Source organism: Triticum urartu, chromosome 3A, assembly GCF_056163025.1.
Source record: "Triticum urartu cultivar PI428250 chromosome 3A, HENAU_Tu73, whole genome shotgun sequence".
Taxonomy (NCBI): domain Eukaryota; kingdom Viridiplantae; phylum Streptophyta; class Magnoliopsida; order Poales; family Poaceae; genus Triticum; species Triticum urartu.
The window spans coordinates 49,406,656-49,425,695 of record NC_141875.1 but is presented as its reverse complement, the minus strand read 5'-3'; the positions used below and the strand labels follow the sequence as shown (position 1 = coordinate 49,425,695).

Below are 19,040 nucleotides of genomic sequence, written 5' to 3'. Positions count from 1 at the left end.
ATGAAAACCTCTCCATACGCGACTGAATCCCACAGCTATCTTCCTCCTTAGAGTCTGACTCCAAGACAGGGAAGAGCGAGTCCGAATCGATCATCCCAACGAGTTGATTCACAGAACGGCCGAACTGTGGGCGAGGCTTACCTGAGCGCTTCCGACAATGAGGCGTCAGCTGAGCCGGCTGGTGCAAACCAACTCGTCGGCTTCCGGCTTTGCTCCATTGGCTTTCGACGAGGCGCTTGCTAAGTCGGCTGGTGCAAAGCCAGAAGAACTGCGGAGCATCCCCGTAGGCCCTGTAGTGGATGCTCCCACGTGTCGGCAAGTCGACGTTGTTCAACGAGGCATCGGGATGCCATGCCGAGCCATCAATGGCGAACTTGAGTTCGTCGAAACGAATGTTGTCGGCCGAAACTGGTGAAGAAACCATCTGCACCATGTTGTCGATAGACACTTGCCCCAAGGTATATCGATCAGCATGAGTGTAGAGACAATTGTATCTATCGATCAGTATAGATGGAAGTATGCTCAAAGGATTATACATGTTCGGATCCTCTGCGGTGGAGGTAATACCCTACTCATGTGTGCTGTTCTTGATCTCAGCGTATGTTACAATGTAAGAGCGTTGAACCCAAAACCCAAAACCCAGTGCCCTACTCCCGACTTATATAGAGTGCCCTAGGACGGGTGCCGTAATGGGCTGGTATGAATGCTATTGATGGTTGCATGCATGACCAATTGAACGTGCCTATTACTGCCTGCCACCACTGGCCGCAGGACCATCAGCACATGGGCAAGGAAGGGGAACGTCGTCGCGCCGCCACGGCCCAGATCCATGCACCCAGGGACTCCTAAACAACCGCCATAGCTCCACCGCCATGCCCGATGCAAGCGCCTCGCCCTGACCAAGGCACCGCATTCGGCGTTGTAGTGCGCCCAGCCGAGAAGAAAGATTGAGTCCCCGCCGCTGTCTACGTCTTGCCGGCGGTGACTAGGGGTGGGTGGGGGAGAGGTGGAAGAGGCAGCCCTAGCTTTCACCCTCCGCTCGTGGGAATAAGACTTTTTTTAAACAAAAACAAAAGAAAAACGCCGGGTGGGCCCCGGGGTTCACCTTTTTTTTAGGGTACAGGGTTCACCTGGTTGACTGGCTGGACTTCCTTCCAAGAAGAAGAAAAAAGCTTTGGACACATTTCACGCTCCATTAGCCTCTTCACTCTTGCAGCTGATCAATGGAGCTACCGACGCCGAGAACAACGGCAGCCGTGCCATGGTTGCTGCTTCTCTGCCTAGCCGCCACTACCGGCATGCCGCAAGCCCTTGCGCAGCCGCCTACCTCAGGTATGTTGAATACTTATTATGCCTGGGCTACCAAGTGGGTAGAAGCAAGCTGCAAGCTTAACTGATTGCATGCATGGTTTGTACGTACTACATTCAGGTTTCATAAGCATAGACTGCGGTCTCTCAGGAGAGAAACAGGCTATGTGGACGATATCAGCGCTCTATCACACAGCACGGATGCTGGCTTCATTGACGCCTACGCCGGCTCAAACCACAACATCTCCATTCAGTACATGACCTCATCGCGAGCCAACAACTGGTGGTACAACCTGCGCAGCTTCCCCAGCGGCGCGCGCAACTGCTACACACTTGGTTCACTCGTGGTCGGGCTCAAGTATCTCATTCGCGCCAAGTTCTTCTACGGCGGCTACGATGGCCTCAACAGGCTACCCATCTTCGACCTTTACATAGTGTTGTAATTCAGAAAATTTAACTGATTGATTAAATTGTTGAAACAGGTACCCTGATGATCCGTATGACAGGTTGTGGTTCCCTTTTCGTGACGCAACAGCTGACTGGGCTGAGATATCAACGGGGATGAAGGTGGAAAGTGATGACGGCCAATTCCAGCCGCCCCAAGCAGTGATGCAGACGGCCATCACGCCCAAGAACATGTCCAAGAACATAGATTTTACCTTGGACCTTCAGAGTACATCCATATCTTGTACTTCTCCGAACTGCAACAACTCCCCAGCAGCAATGCATTACGGGAGTACAACATCTATCGGAATGGCATCTTGTCCTACAAAGCCTACACTCCGCCATACCTTGCCGGGAGATGGTTGTTCTCAACCAAGCCCTTTCAAGCCAGCCAGTACATGCTCTCCCTCAACGCCACCACTAACTCGACGCTGCCACCCATCATCAACGCCATCGAGCTATTCTCCGCCATCCCAACCACCACCATGAGCACCGACTCAAAGGATGGTGCGACCATACACACATACATGATCTATCTAGCCCGCTGGTCATTATCGTTTATGCATGTTATGTTACTGAAAAAACCTACAAAAAATGTTATGTTTCTGAAAATTATCTTTGGTTTTCTAGTATCTGCCATCACGGCGATCAAGGAGATGTACCAGGTGCAGAAGAATTGGATGGGTGACCCGTGCGTTCCCGATACTCTGGTCTGGGATGGCTTGACCTGCAGCTACGCCGTTTCTAAACCCCCAATTATCTCAAACGTGTAAGTAATTCATACACCTGCTCTACTCGATCAGTTATGCTGTGCGGTAAAACTGATCAACCACTTTGCTCTTAATATGTAGAAACGTCTCCTTCAGTGGTCTGAATGGTACTATATTACCTTATTTTGCAAATCTCAAGGATGTCCGATACTTGTATGTTCCGTGCCATGTACAGTATATTATTCTACCCTCCCTTGTAGTATTCTTTTTGGCAAAAGTGATAAAAGAAAATATCCGTTCCATATGCGTTGCAGGGATATGTCAAACAATAACTTGATAGGTTCAATTCCAGATACCCTTTCACGATTACCATCATTAGTGTTTTTGTAAGTTTCACCACTATTGTGATCAAGTTGATTTTAATGTTTCCAAGCGTTTTTTCTCCACTCATGTAAATAGTATTTTATTTTCTATAGAGATCTCTCGAACAACAAGCTCAATGGGTCAATTCCTTCTGGACTTCTCAAAAAAATGAGTAAATAGCACTGGCGGTCTAAGAACTCACCGCGGGTGCACTTAAATCACACTACTTGCAAACCGGAAAAATCCGTCGCAGAACTTGCGTTGCGGGTGCAATCAAGTCACACACACCAGCTGAACCGCGCCGTCGCCCGGTTTTTTCTGTTCTTTTGCACAAAAGACCTTCCCAATATTGTGTGAGGGCCGTATTGCAAAGTCGCCAGATCTATAACCACATCGAACCCTAGTTCCCAAATCGAAACGAAATCCCTAGCTCTCGTCCCCTCTCACACCTTCCGGCGACGCGGACAGATGGGCGGCGGCAGCGGGAGCTCGAGCGGTGGCGGCGTTCCTTCTGGCAGCAGTTGTTCCTCCTCCGTGGTCGGAAGTAGCCGTGGTGCCGCCATCATCGTGGCGGGCAGTATGGCTGGCGCGGGCGGCAGCGAGGAGAGCGTGGCGCTGGCGAGCCGCGCCGCCGCCGGCGTCGGCGGGCAGGTCTTCGGCGACCGCCGTGGCATGGCTCGCATCCGGGACTCGCGTATGTTTCCTCAAGAGGTGTGGCAGCAGGGCGAGCCGGAGATGCGGCCGGAGCGCGGGCGGGTTGTCATCGCTCGCACTGCTGGCATGGCGGCACTCGAGCGAGATTTCTATGGTCGTGTCCTGTATGCCACCATCATTGGACAGCCGCAGAGCGTGGTGACACCGGAGGCACTAGCGGCGGCGATGGAGTCTCACTGTGCTGTCCGACGGACGACAACTAAGGTGGAGGTCACTTGCCCACCATTCCATTTTTTTCGTTCGCTTCGACTCGACGGATGATTGCACTTGTGTGGTGCACGCGTCGGAGCAGCTTCGTTGCTGTGGCAGCAGGATTTCTTTCCAGCGGTGGTCAAGCTTCTCGCGTGGCAAGCCGGGGAAGCTCGAGTACAAGACGTTGCTGACTTTGGAGGGGCTGCCGGAGGAGGCTTGGGATGCATACACTGTCAACCTGGTTCTCGCCGGTGTCGACGGCGAGCTCATTGACATGCTCTCGGCCACCGACAAGTGGGTGTTGCCAGTCACCGTGTGGATGCGCAACCCTTCTGGTGTGCCAAAGTTGCTCAGCGTGTCTGGTCCTGCAACTCCTACGGGGCCATGGAAGCCAGACTCCGACGACGAGAATGCACATTCACCACCGGCTCCAAATTCTCCCACAGAGCATGCAACCGTAGATTTTCCAGTGATTATGCATGTCAAAGAGGTCGTCGACCGTGGCCCATTGCTAACTGAAGGCTTGGCTGTACAATTTCTCCCTGATGAAGATGAAGACCTTACCCGCAAGCATACTTTCAGCACATGGCGTGGCAAGATAGATGGCACTGGCCCTGGTCAATATGGCCAAGCTTAATTGAGAAGCATTGTAGCTGAAGTACCTATCATTGTAATTTGAACTAGCTTTGCTTGTACCCTATTATGTCTGTTTCTGTTAGTTTCTATCAGTTTGGTTATTGTCAGTTGTCAGTTTGTAAAACAATTCTGCAATTTGTTTATGCACTTTCTAGCAATGTTGAACCAGTCAAGTTGAACCAGTCTACTCTCACATATGCTTGTTGTCTTACATCAACAAGTTTACACAGAATGATAGCATGCAAAAGACCACACCAACTAGTTCAGTACATAGTAGTAGTACTTAAGTTACAAAATACCAAAACAAATGCATTGTAGCAAGCACTTCTCCAACTCATTCTTCATCTGCTGGAACATGTGTGGTTCTGCTAGACCCTTCTCCAAGTAGCAGCCACTTCAGTACCTTTGTTTTTGTTTTCTTGTTTCTTGTTCCTCTTCTTCCTCTTGTTCCTCTCACTCTGACTTGTGTTTGTGCAGAAGCAGTACCTCTTCCAGCTCCTCTTCCTCTGCCTGGTGCTTGTGCAGAAGCACTAGCTCTTCCAGCTCCTCTTCCTCTGCCTTGTGCTTGTTCAGAACCAGCACCTCTTCCAGCTCCTCTTCCTCTGCCTGGTGCTTGTGCAGAAGCAGCAGCTCCTCTAACTCCTCTTCCTCTAGCTGCTATGTTGGCCCTGTGCTCAACTACAAATGCACTTTCCTCAAGAATTTGGTGTATCCTAGTAACAGGAATTCCTTGTGCTGTTCCCTATACAAAGAAACAATGGTAATGTCAGTTTTTCATGAAAATGCAATTTTACGGAATAGAATATTGTGAAATTGTGGCACAAGTACCTCATGTGATAAAATATGTATCATGCTGTCTTCAACCTGTGTTGGGTCAAGATCTGGCCTCAAAGTTCTGTTCTGAATGTGCTGCACATCATACAAGAGCATGTCAGTTATTGTTATGTTTCTTTTGTTTTAGTAATTACTAATGTAAACTTACAGTTAGAATTATAGGGAAGTCAACATCTCCATTTTCATCAATAACCATCTTTGACTTCTTTTTCTTAGCTTGCTCCCTCATTTGCTCTATTTGCTCCCTCATTTTGTCAGTGGGCTTTCTCTTCCTGCCCCTCCTACTATGTGATTCTGGCTGCTCAGTTGCAACATTTTCTGTTCTGTCATGATCAGGTTGATCACTTTCAACATTATCTGTTCTGCCATGCTCATGTGGATCACTTCCAAAGTCCCCAGTCTGCTCATGTTGATCTTCCTCTTCTCTTAGTACAGCAGCTTTCAACTTTGAGCAACCACTTCTGTTATGACCAGCTCCTTTGCAATAGCCACAGTGCATAATAGCCCCATGTCTACTGAGTTTAGTGCCATCTTCTGTCTCCTCTGGTTGTTGCCTTCTGTTCTTTCTTCTCCTTCCAGCTCTTTTCTCATATAGTGGTGGCAATATAGGTAGTGCATCTACATGTGGCCACTCATCTTTGTCCCTTGTAGGATATACTTGAACTCCATAAGCTGACAAGTATGTTTGCACAGAGTAGCAAGAAGACAACATGGTTTCAGGTTTAATCCTTTCATGTCTACAATAGGCACAAGCATGGCTGCAAGGAATTCCAGTGAGTTGCCACCTTCTGCAGGTGCATGCATACATATTCAACTCCACTATGTATGTCTTGCCATTTGATAAGACACCAAAGACACCCATCCCTGACGCTTCAGGGTGACAATTGGCTGACAACTCTACATTTTTTCTTAATTTGTCTCTAATTTTTGGAGTTATGTTGCCTGTCCACTTCTCAGTGGCCTCCTTTTTCTTTGACATATGCCTATGCATTATCTGTGATTTAATGCTCTCAAGCATGGTCAACACAGGTAGCTCTCTAGCTTCTAAAATGTACCTACAACACAACATTTTGACAAAGTTCAGTTTCAGTTACTATTCAATTTCTGACAAAAATCAGTTACTGTTCATTTTCAGACAAAATTCAGTTATTGTTCATTTTCAGACAAAGTTTAGTTTCAGATACAGGATTAAGTGGTATTACCTGTTGAAAACTTCACAAGTGTTATTCAACAAAATGTCACACTTGAGAAAAACATCAAAAAAGGCCCTTGACCATTGATTTGGAGGCTTATCTTCCAACAAAAGCATAAGCTTCTGGATTATCTTCCCTCATCTTCTCCATATTAATTTCAAACAAGGTTGGAGTGGTTGATTTGGCACAAGTCCATAGTTGTTGTCTGATTGTCTCACCTTTGTGTGCTGAGTGCAAGTTTTGGTACAAGTGTCTCACACAAAACCTATGCTCTGAGTCAGGGAACTGTTCATTCGCAGCTTTTATGAGCCCCTATGTGAGAAAACAACAGAATTATCACACTAGTGCAAGTAAGAAGCAAAACAAGAAAAGAATGTAAACAGTAACTGAACCTATGAACAGTATCTGAACCTATGAACAATATCTGAACCTATGAACAGTAACTGAACTTATTATACCTTCTGTTTATCACTCATAATACTGAATGTGCTAGTGTTCATTATGTTAAGATCCTGCTTCAGTGTAGCAAGGAACCATGCCCAAGATCCATAGCATTCTGTCTCCACCACTGCCATTGCAATTGGATATATTGAATCATTTCCATCTATACCTACTGTTGTAAGTAATTGGCCACCATACTTTGTCTTTATGAATGTGCCATCAATACATATGATTGGCCTACATCCCTTCAGCCACCCTACTTTGCAAGCTGCCAAACTGAAATAACAAGTACTAAACAACCCATTCTCCAGGTTTAGATAGAAAGATGAACCTGGATTGCTATGTCTCACTTCCTCTGCATATCTCCAAAGCAGTGAGTACTGCTTCACCTCATCCCCATGCACCACTTCCAATGCTGCTTTCCTAGCTCTACCTAGCTTGTGTCTGCTAACTTCCATGTTAAATTTCTTCCTAACTTTCCTTGAAAATGTAGCTAGAGAAATCTTCTCATTATCTCTGAACTTCTCCACATATTTGCTAGCAAGAAAGGGGGCTGTTAGTTCTTTGACATCCCAGACCTTCTCACAAGTGTGCTCTGCAATTAAAGTCTTCACAAGAAAAGATTGTGTCCTATTGTCATTGACAGCCACTAGTTTCCAAGGGCAACCCTCTTCACACACTGCCTCAAATCTTTATTTATTATTTCTTTTCTTCCTAATTTGCACCCTGTTCTTCACTGCATACTGTGCTACTACTTTTCTAAGGAGCTCCACAGAATCAAAAACCATGCCCAGCTTGAATTGAGGGTTTTCCATGTCAACAGCTGGGTTAAATGGTTTAAACCTATAAATGGGTTTCTCCTTCTTTTTTTTTTCTTATACTCCTCATCATCAGAGTCACTTTTATGTTTTCTATCCCAGTCATCCTCTTCTGGCAGCTGCAAATCATCTTCATACACATCATCTGTCCCAGAAACATGCCTGTACTCAACACCAATACTTTTGCCTTTCTCAATCAAAGCATCGTGCACAACAACATCTACATTCTTGTCATACTCCTCATCATCCTCCTCCATTCCATAATCACTGTCATGCCAAGTAGGATCTATGTCTGAATCACATTCATACTCTTCTTCTGAAACTTCTGAATTTTCTGATATATCTGCATCTTCTTGTTGCTCTGAATTTTCTGCCTCCTCTGACAGTTTCTCTGTTTTCATCTTCTTGTCCTTTCTAAGTGGACTAAATATAACTTTGGGTAGAACAGGGCAACCTTTGAACACAATGTCATCTTCCTCCTGCATCTCAGGTTTTCTGATATGCCTGACAAACAAAACCAGTACCTTTGAGTGAACAGAGGCTTTGGCCATCTTCTGACAGTGAACTTCCAGGATGATTTCCACCATATCTGCAAGTGTTTTTCCAGGTGGGCACCAATACATAATTTTCTCATGATCAGGACCATTCAATTGTGCTAGCATGTAGTAGATGCAGTCACCGCAAAAAGTTCTTCTGTCCAAATTGTCAAACCAACATATCTTCTCATCCAAATATGTCAGATTCACTCCCTTCCCCACAAAAAACCCACCATGATGCACCTCCACACTGAATTTCACTGATTCATAACCTACATTCAACAATGGACAGTGCATTCAATAAATACATTCAAAAAACACACTACTAACCCTAGCTGCCACCCCCAAAAATATTATGTGATACAAATCGTAGATGAATACCAACACACCCTAATTACTACTGCTCATTGAAGTCATAAAACTACTAAGATGCTCCAGCAATCATCATCTATTGCCGAAGGGAGAAAACCCTAACTAAATTGGGGAAAAACTTACCGTATATCGGCCTCCCATGCGCTTCGGTCCTCAGGAGTGGCAACTCCATCACCGCATCCACTGTCGTCGCCGATGACTGACTTGCCGCCGACCAGCTCGCCGCGCCAGCGGCGCCGCCTGTCTCCTCTCCCATCGGCGAAGAACACGAACAGGCAGAGAACAGAGGAAAGGGGGGCTATGCACCTTTTGCCCTGGATCCAGGGGTCTTTGTGCAAAAAAATGATGCAGTCCAGAGGCCTCACGTGCGCCGCGCGTGACAGCGAAACAGAAAAAACCGGGCGACGGCGCGGTTCAGCTGGTGTGTGTGACTTGATTGCACCCGCAACGCAAGTTCTGCGACGGGTTTTTCCGGTTTGCAAGTACTGTGACTTAAGTGCACCCGCGGTGCAAGTTCTTAGACCGCCAGTGCTATTTACTCCAAAAAAATTCAAGATGGCTCCTTGGATCTAAGGTCATTTGCTTCTTCTTTTCTTCTACTTCTTTGGATTACATCAAACCCGGTTGTCAATAAGTTTGATTAAGTAACTTTAATTCATCTCCTTTTAGGCATGGCAACAATCCCGACCTCTGTTCTAATGGCAACTCATGTCAGCCTGCTGAAGGGGACAACAAGCGAGGCGACAACAAACTAGCCATCCACATAGTTGTTTCTGTAGTTGTGATTGTGGTGTTAGTATTAGTGGCAATACTCTGCTTTTGGTTGCAAAGAAGAAGAAAGCAAGGTGAGTCTTTTGAACGAGCAGAAACATTCTCTGGTCCACTTCCCATCTGCGCAAAACACGATATTGATGTTTCTTGCGGTATTCATTGCCTACATAGGATCAATCAAAAAGTCTGTAGAGTTGACAAATGATGGAGATGGAAATATCTCACTTGAACTTGAGAACCGTCAGTTCACGTACATGGAACTGGAGATGATAACGAATAACTTCCAGCGACTGCTTGGGCGAGGAGGGTTTGGGTATGTCTTCCACGGCTGCCTGGAAAATGGCACTGAGGTGGCAGTAAAGTTGAGGTCTCATTCTTCAAATCAAGGTGTCAAACAGTTCCTCGCAGAGGTAGTACTTCTTGTTGCTAGACATAAATTTGCACCAGAAATTTCACTAAGTGGTGATCACTTGTCCAGGCTCAAGTTTTAACACGGATTCATCACAAGAATCTGGTGCCTATGATTGGTTTCTGCAAGGATCGGGAGCACCTGGCACTTGTCTACGAGTACATGCCTAAAGGAAACCCTACAAGAACAGGTTGCAGGTATGCAAGTCTTAAATTTTTTTAAGAGGAACAAATTTTAAATTTGACAGCATAGCTCTAGAACTTTATCAGTATCCGCAATAAGATATGTGCGCTATAGCTTGAGCACATCCAAGTCCAAAATGATGAAGTGTTACTTCTGTTATTATTTTTATATGACCATTTGAAGTACCCACTAGTCTCAAATTTATAACATATATATATATATATATATATATATATATATATATATATATATATATATATATATATATATATACAACAACGGACGAGGTTTACCCTGGAGGCAAAGACTCCGAGTCGCACTTGAATCAGCGCAAGGTACACCGCTAAAAACTGCAGTCACCTACTGCTGAACATGTTGTGCTTGAAGAATCGTGAGCATTGGTTGGAACGGTTATGTGCAGGGCTGGAGTACCTACACAAGGGGTGCAGCCCACCTATAATTCACAGGGATGTGAAAACTGCCAACATCTTGTTAAACGAGAGGCTGGAGGCCAAGATTGCCGATTTTGGCTTGTCCAAGGCTTTCAACAACGATGACACCCATGTATCCACGAACACATTTGTCGGGACACCCGGATATGTAGATCCAGAGTACGTTGGTCTCTTCCGCTCTCCTCCAAAAAAAACATATGCGCATCAAGTATTTCTAGTAAATGTGCATGTCTGCAGGTATCAAAGAACAATGCAGCCATCCACCAAGAGCGACGTGTACAGCTTTGGTGTCGTCCTGCTAGAGCTAGTCACTGGGAAGCCAGCCATCCTGCGCAACCCCGAGCCTATCACCATCATCAACTGGGCGCGACAGCGGCTTGCGCGGGGCGACATTGAGGGTGTGGTGGACGCACGTATGCAAGGTGATCATGACATCAATGCCATTTGGAAGACTACGGAAACTGCGCTCAAGTGCACTGAGCAAGCACCCGTGCAGCGGCCCTCCATGATGGATGTCATGATGCAGCTACAGGAGTGCCTCGATCTCGAGGAGGGCTGCACAGGAGGTGACAATGGATTCTACACCGTTAGTGGCATTGTTGGCATGAACCCAGACATGGGTTACAACGCCACCACTAACCAGTCCGTTGATGTGAGCCAGAACAATGCTACTTTGAGATAAAGCATAGTTATACTAGAGGGCAACCAATGGATAACGATCCTGCATCTACACGATGAAGACATCTTTGCCAATCCATTCCAATAGCCGCCATGAATTCTCTTCTTTCATGATCAGATCTCTACGAGATTTTTAACATTTCTTTTTCGTACCTAGGTTAGTAATGTTCTTGCCAAATGAAGTGCATGCTTCAATATTTTCTAAGTAAGTTCCTTCCAGTTTGTGAATCTTTCTGAATTGTCTCCTGGATGTCCATACTTCAGATCAGCATTACTCGACATATGACAGATAATGTGTTGGAATGAATGAAACGAAACAAAAAGAGAGGGGGTGTGTACTGAAGGTGAGTTTATGATCTTTTAGTGAGCCATGTGATCAGAAATCCGCAGAAAAGAAGTAGTATTTCACTCACACAAAGTGCAATATTCCGATTCAGAGTTTCCAATCAAAGTCCAGGAATCTTCTGTCTCTAACTTCCCTCAAAATGGTTGTGACTACCAGTACCAGGTACCAGGTCCCAATCAACAAGGTTGCATCATCGCTCAGCAATCTTCTACTATCAAGAAAATACAGTACCATCATTCCACAATTCAGCACTCTGAATGTACTGCAAGGTTAGAAATTACAAGCGAGACATTACCAATTTGAGATCAGTCGCACTTAGCAGGTTACTCTTCAGATCTGAATACATGTATCAAATCCCACCTATATTCAAGGAGGCCCTCGCTCAAGAGCTAATCGAAAAAGTCACCAGAAGCTACGCGCACCTGCATCAGGCAGCTGCCGCGACCGCCGGAGAAGAAAACAGTACGCGCGGCCGGAGCCGGCGAGCCGAGACTCCTCCCCGGAGTGAAGCATCCAGAGAATGCTGCGCCGCGGCGGACGGGTTGCTGTGGTGATGGCGGAAGCGCAAGGGACCTGACGTCGCCATCGGGCAAACGCGCGGGATTGGCCGGCGGCGGCCGAGAGACATGCCCACCAGTTTCTCCTGGCGTGAAGCTACTGCTACTCCATTATTATGTGTGGGACCCACCAAGATACAATAATCTTTGCTTTCACTAATGAAAGTTGTTATTTCTGGGTCTGTGTACTTTTCATATATTTAAAATGGACATTTTTTAAAACAAATTTAAAATGGACCTGATAAAATGTCTTTGATCGGACTACGCACACCGTACACTTTTCATATGGCTTTTTTAACACAATACAAAGACAAACGCTCATGTATACACATATACTCACATCTATATGAACACATGCATGCACAATCTATCTATATGAGCAGTTTTAATAGACTGAGTCGGCATATTATCTTAAAATTGACGAAGTCATCATAGACATCTTCGTAGTCGACTGAACGAACATCGTCAAAAAATATAAAATAAATTCAATAAAATGTGAGTATTATAAATCTAAGAGTTAAACTCTGGTGGGTTGATTTCATCATAAAGTTCCTAACTATGAGAGGCTGGCTCAGTTCACCCCTCCCATGTGTGGTTGCGGGCTCAGTTCGTCCCTTCCATGTGGTTGCAATACGGGGCTTGTGCGGTGCCAACATTATACGCGGCAAACATGGAGCTTTACATACCCCTTCCCAAAACCACACGGAGCTTGTTGGGGTGGCAAACACTGCCCAACAGTTATCACAATTGATCGGATGGCTAATGCACGCTTGATCCAACGGCTCCCGAGGTGGCCAATTTGATTGTGAGTCAGACGACTGACGCTTGCAAGACATGGAAGAGTTTACTCATATCACTGGCACAGGAGATTGCGCACACACTGAGCACAAAGAGTGTTGGACCCAAAGGCCAAAAACTAATATGGAAAAGTGTTCATTGGACCACCAACTCCAACGCGCCGACCCATTTCATCTATTGGTGTCCGTCTAATTCATCCATAATGTATAATCCACAACAAGGACGCGTCATCACTCAATCTAATTCATCCATAATCCATTCATTCATCTAAACAAACTGCATTCGTGCCGATTGCATATCCATAAACCATACTTATACTTTATTCATAAGTTTGTAGACAGGAAACAATTAAGTTCATTTAGCATACGGGCATTGATCGATGTTTACCCTACTAAAGGCCACCAAGGCGCGACATGAAGAAGGTTGGCCAGTCTATCTCCATAGACCTAATAATAATAATTTTTAATTTTATAGTTTGACTACTAGTTTAAGTAATAATATATAATTATTTATGCCATAAAAGCATAGCATCCAATCTATATTTTGCTTCCATGTTTACTTCTCTCTAACAATGTGGGTCTATGGTTTCCATTGTAACTGTTAGAATTCAACGTATTGACAAAAACACTCGTGCAATAAGCTATAATGATTAGTTTAATTTTAAAAGGTGAGCACCATAACTTCCAGTGAAAGATGACGGCGGCAATGGAGAGGATCCTAGTGGCCTCCACCATGTACTGGAGCATCGACTTCGACAGAGGGCCTCCGCCCCCACAACCACGGTAACCCTCTCATCCATCAACTTTTTTTTTGTTGTTGATATAAACTTTGTTCCTCTTCATACCATCCCCTCACCCTCACTCCCTCCATACAAGCCTCGAGGCGCCCGCCCTGCATATCCACGATGTCACCACACGCCCGCCGTATTTTGATATTTACTTGACCATCACGTATATATCAACAACATATGGTACGCAACCCCGAATGAACAGAGTAAACAGTAGTAGTTGCATATTTTGTGTATCATATCAAACATTCGAATTAGTACACGTTTGCTTCTCCATGAAGATGTTTTCTTTTTATTAGGGGACTCCATAACGATGTTCGAACCCACAGGAATCCTGACCGCGGTTGTAGAAGAGGCGGAGGTTGTGGTATATGGGTGCCATCGCAGCCGTTAGATCTCGATCCAACGTCTTGAGATAAAAGCTCGGGTAATAAACAGGCGTAATTCAGAAAGGGGGAGCACCAAAACCTCCGGCGACAGGGGCGGCGGCGGCGATGGAGAGCATCCCGGCGGCCTCCGCCATGGACTGGAGCATCGACCTCGACAAGGGCCTCCGCTCCCGCCACCTCGGTAACCCTCTCGACCACCGGCTCTCTTCATCTCCGTACCACCCCCTAGCGCCTCACCCCCACTCCCCTCCCTCCAGGCACGCGCCTCAGGGCCCTCGAGGCCGCCGCCCCGCGCATCCGCGACCTCGCCGCGAGCCCCGCCGTCCCCGCGGCGGTGGCCTCCGCGTTCGGCGTCCTGCCCGCCGAGCCCCGCGTCTTCGCTGAGACCATGCTCCTCCGCCTCGCCACCGAGTTCAGGGCCGCCGCCGACGACTCCGTCCGGGCCCGCATCGTCCGCGCCCTCCTCCCGGCCCAGGCCGCCGCGTGGCCCTGCGCGGAGCCTGACCAGATACTCCGGAAGGTCGCGGCGGCGCACGGCGCGGCCGGGACCCCGCGGGCCAGGGAGCTCGCCTTGAGGATGTTCGGCTGCCTCGCCGGCCTCGCCAAGGACAGCGTCCACGTCCGCTCCCTCGTCCTCTCCGGCCTCCGCTCCTCCAATGCTGCCGAGGTCAGTGCCAGCACTAATCACCATGACTGCTTCATACTACTCCTAGGATCAGGCTACTGATCTTGCAATGCACATGTCTGTTAGTAGTAAGTGATTTGTTCAGGGTTCCTGTGCTTCTCCTTTGGCAGGTCAAAGCGGCATTGTTTGCGGCTGGTTGCTTTTGTAAGCTTTCACAGGACTTCTCATACATCACCCTTCAAGTGCTGGCTGGATTAGCCATCTCACCGACATCAGAAGCCCAAGTTATTATGGCAGCAATTAAGACTTTCTCGAAGCTTGATTGTAAGTTGGCTGTTGTCCGTAGAGTTCACGAGGTTGGAAAGCAGATGGTTCTAGGCAACCTGGAAGATGTATTCAAAGCGGAAATTCTCTTCGCACTCTCCAGACTGGCGTCCAAGTCAATTGTTTTGTTTGGTGATCAGGTAATGTAACCCACAAGTTGCCAAGTTATGTATTTGTCTAAATTTCTTAAATTTATCTCTGCAAGTATGTTTTTCTGAATCCTGATATGTCATTAAGTTCATTCTTCCGTGAGCATATCTTAGCATTTAGCTGTTTATTTAAGTTAAATATACTTTCTCCTTCAGTTTACATTTGCTACCTTCAAAATATTGCTACCAGGAATGTATATTCCTTAATAACTTTTAGCTTTCCTATGATTCACTGGTTTCTGCTTTTCGGCTTTCGGAACTAAATAAAAACACTACACAAATGAGGTTCAAAACATCTTATGATTCCCTTCTGAGTTTTGTGCTGCTGCAATCTTAATTTGCAAGGCATGCTTTTATCAATCCTCTATCTGGGGAGCTGGGGGCTAGTGACGAGGCATAAATAGCAAGTTATCATCATTCTCCAATTGTCGATTGATTTGGAACTAAATTTATTTCCTTGGTTAAATCTGCTATTGCAGGTGGCACTTCTGCTATCATTTCTGGGACATGAATCTTCTCTTCCTATGAGGACTATGGTTTTGAAAAGTTTATGTTTTATGTTTCGCAGAAATACTTTCTATCTTCCTGGTGCCAGTACTGTTTTTGGCACATTATTACAACTAGTTGATGATGAGGATTTCCCACTTGATTGTAAGCGCTATGCATTCCGAATTCTGCAAAAGGTGAACACTAGCTAATGGACTTTGCTCATTCTGATTTAGACCTATCTTTATTTTTATCTGATTGGAAAGGGTACTTTTCAGATTCTCTGTGTTAAAGATCCAAGCATCCGCCATATCAATCCTTCTGAGTTATCTAAGCTTGCTCTGGCCGCTAAAAGATTTTTGCATTGTTCTTCCTGGGAGATGCAATATAATGCTCTTGAAATTCTTTTGGATATCTTCTTTTGCTTTCTCAAGGAAACAAAGCCACATCAGACTATAGGCACTCTCGAGAGTCCATCATTCTCGTACACTGGATACCCAGGAATTTCGAACAACATGCTGTCAACTCATGAAGAAACTAGTGAGGATGAAAAATCTCTGAATAAGATTTTAACAGCAATAGTGGATAATATAATATCTCTGGCCAATGAACTAGCGAACTGTAGAAGCAAGGTACTAGTGTCCTGTGAATTACAGAAATACAGGGCACTGTTTAGCCTTATGCTAAAGCTTGTTTCAGGCTACCCTTCTGCTGCTTCTGCTGCTCTTGATAAAGTAAGATGCCTGATGAAAGAACTTGCTCGAATAAATGCCAGTCATTACTCTGGAGTAGCAGCAGTTAACTGTGTCAAATCATCTGTTGCCCCGGAGCAGTTTAGAGCTTCATATGATACTGTTGAACCAGCGGCTGGAAGTATCGATGCTTCTTGCATGGAAACTGACACTGACAAGGCAAAGTTAGCTTCCACTGAATTTTGCAGCAAGAATAATTCATCTGTAGTGCATGATCTAATTATTTGCATGCTCAAGTTTGCAAATGCTTGCCATGATATGTGTCATAAAACATCTGGCTCTTCCTGCAGTCTTCACCATAGTATCAAGGGTCTAACTGAATGTGTGCAGCAGAACGCCTCTCAGTATTGCAGCACATATGAATTCTTCCATCTTATAATGTGCGCGCACATCTCATGGAGTACTTGTAAAATCAGAGATGGTAATAAAGGATCGGGTGATTCAAATGAGCACCCTAAGATATTCTTTACTCCCGCTTGGATAGCACATGAACTGTGTGCCCTTCGGATGGCTAAAGTGCTTACAAGAAAACAGAGCTACTGGGAAGCCTATAGGTCTGCTATGTACTGCTGCCATGAAGATCTCTGGTTCACAGCGTCATTTGTCTTTAGAAAAGTTTCAGCTGCTTTTGAGTCGGGCACCTTTGGATTTTGGTTCAAATCATTGCTTCTTTTTGCCGCTGGAGAACTTGAGATGAAGCTATTGCTTTTTCCTTCAGCAATCAGTAAGTTGGTTGGTGAGCTAAATACAGAGGTAGATCTTCATGAGGACCTCTACAGTGTCGAAACAGATGTTGAAAGTACTCTTGCTGGATCTCTAGAGTTGCATGGCTGCCAAGAAAAAATCACTGGTATTTGTGAGAGAATATGCTTAGCAAATGATGTCCTCTCATCTAATGCCTCCTCAGACCGCGAATTCTTCTTCCAGAGGTGGTTCATTAGCCTGAGAGCGTCTTTTCTTAAGATCTTAACTGATGTTCTTGGCATTCTTAATGCACATTCTTCTGCTCACAAAGACATATCGCATCATGAATCTTCAAGTGTAGCCATAGAGAACAACCAAGTCCTCCTAGCTTTGACTAATTGTTCTTTAAGACTGAGTGACCTAGCAAAGAGTTATGATCTGCTTGCTGCATCCCATGGGGACATGGATCATGAAAGCTTTACTACTGTAGCCAGGCTTGCTTTCATGTGCTCACTTTTGTCATTTTGTACTGCGTTTTCTGTAGACGTCTCAAATGTACCTGGCAGTTCAGACCCTTGCACGCTTCCAGAGAGATTTTCTCACGAATCAATCCTACAAGATTTGCATCAAAGAGTAGATAGGAATGATAGCCAAGTTGTCTCGCAACTGCGGCAATTCATTTCTGTTTCTTCTTATGAGCTGGACTCCGTACACTTCAGCACAAGAATGAATATGTCAGGTATTCTGGAAAAGGATTCTTATTCGCTCTTCAAGTTTGCTGTGGCATCTTTGTTTCGTGCTCGCGCGGATGCCAAAGGAGTGACAACTGGAGTGGACGCTCTGCATCATTTGCACAGAGGGATGCAACTTCTGTCTAGCATTTTGCGGAGGTTGATGGAACTGCCTTTCATGCTTCCCAGACACTTCTTCAGCGTAAGGTATTATATACATATAATGCTGTACCCTTGAAGTGCTTTGAGCGAGAGTGAGACCATCTTATTCTTGAGTGGAATTAATTATACTATGCTGGATGAACTAACAAGAAGTCAGGTTCAGATAAGAACATTAAGCTAGCAATTGTGATCATATATTTTGGTAGCATGTAAAACCTTCTCTATGGGGCACCCGTATTTGTATTTTCAGCAAAATGCATTACATGACATCTTACATTTATGCAGGCCTTGCCTTGGCGCCGAGCTCTTCATGTTCGATTCCAACCCCGCAAACAAGAACAGAATATCAGTACCGCGCGGCTTCCAGCTCTCCCTGACTCTCTGCTTGGAGTGGAAGCGCGTGCTGGAGCGAACCCCCATCCGCATCGCGAAACTGTACTGCATTCTAGCCACAAGCCCATCGTCGCCCCTACACATCGCGGGAACGAGGAGCAAGCAGTTCGAGATGCGCAGGACCACCTCCGAGATGGCCGTGCTGCACGCCAAGCTGCTGCAGCACATAAAGAGCGGCGGCCTGAGGAAGGCCAGCCACAAGGAGAACTCCCACACCGAGCTGGTGACAGCGTTCGCGTGTTTCAAACCAGCTGGCTCTGGCCAGGGGTTCTCAGACTGCCTGCTGGACGTCTCCTCGTTTCCTCGCGGCGAGTACCAGATAGCATGGCAGGCGTGCTGCGTGGACGAGAACGGGCGCTGCTTCAGCTTGCTGCCGTTGAATGACGGCGCCGTCTTCTCCGTCCAGTAGCCCTGACTGACGGCCCCTCAGGCTCGGCTGAAGTTCAAGAGTATTGGCTATAGAAGCTATGTGTGTGGTCTGTGATGTAGAGCATGTCCATTGTTGCTGGTTAATCCTTGGCGATATATGCTTTACAGAGGCTCCTAACTGTTATCTTGTGGTCACTTAACATCATCAGGCCATGTGCAACTTGGATGTGACGAATTCAGGCTTATAGTTTAGTTCGGGGCGGCCATGTGATGTACACAAGATACTACTCCCTCCGCCCTAAAATACTTGTCGGAGGAATGGATGTATCTAGATGCAATAGATGATGCTAACTGCTTTAACTGAGATCTCTATATGTGACCATATATGAATGATGAATCCATACAACTTGGATATGATGAATTCCGGCTTTAGT

The 19,040-nt window shown here is 45.9% G+C and overlaps 2 protein-coding genes and 1 pseudogene across 2 annotated transcripts; 2 read left to right on the top strand and 1 right to left on the bottom strand.

Moving 5' to 3' along the window:
• Positions 1-1,223: 1,223 nt before the first annotated feature.
• On the top strand, positions 1,224-11,851 carry LOC125546612 (receptor-like protein kinase At3g21340; annotated as a pseudogene).
• Positions 4,554-9,245, bottom strand: LOC125542682 (uncharacterized). The gene is made up of 6 exons (XM_048705817.2): positions 8,685-9,245; positions 6,853-8,461; positions 6,404-6,706; positions 5,350-6,256; positions 5,196-5,276; positions 4,554-5,109 (listed from the first exon to the last, which is right to left on the bottom strand). Exons 3-6 carry the CDS (start codon positions 6,508-6,510, stop codon positions 4,702-4,704), a joined length of 1,503 nt encoding a protein of 500 aa, XP_048561774.2. The 5' UTR covers positions 6,511-6,706; positions 6,853-8,461; positions 8,685-9,245; the 3' UTR covers positions 4,554-4,701.
• Positions 11,852-13,893: 2,042 nt separating the features above from the next.
• Positions 13,894-19,027, top strand: EMB1895 (ARM repeat superfamily protein). The gene is made up of 6 exons (XM_048705816.2): positions 13,894-14,112; positions 14,189-14,598; positions 14,727-15,020; positions 15,509-15,712; positions 15,794-17,889; positions 18,130-19,027. Exons 1-6 carry the CDS (start codon positions 14,037-14,039, stop codon positions 18,644-18,646), a joined length of 3,597 nt encoding a protein of 1,198 aa, XP_048561773.2. The 5' UTR covers positions 13,894-14,036; the 3' UTR covers positions 18,647-19,027.
• The last annotated feature ends 13 nt before the right edge of the window (positions 19,028-19,040 follow it).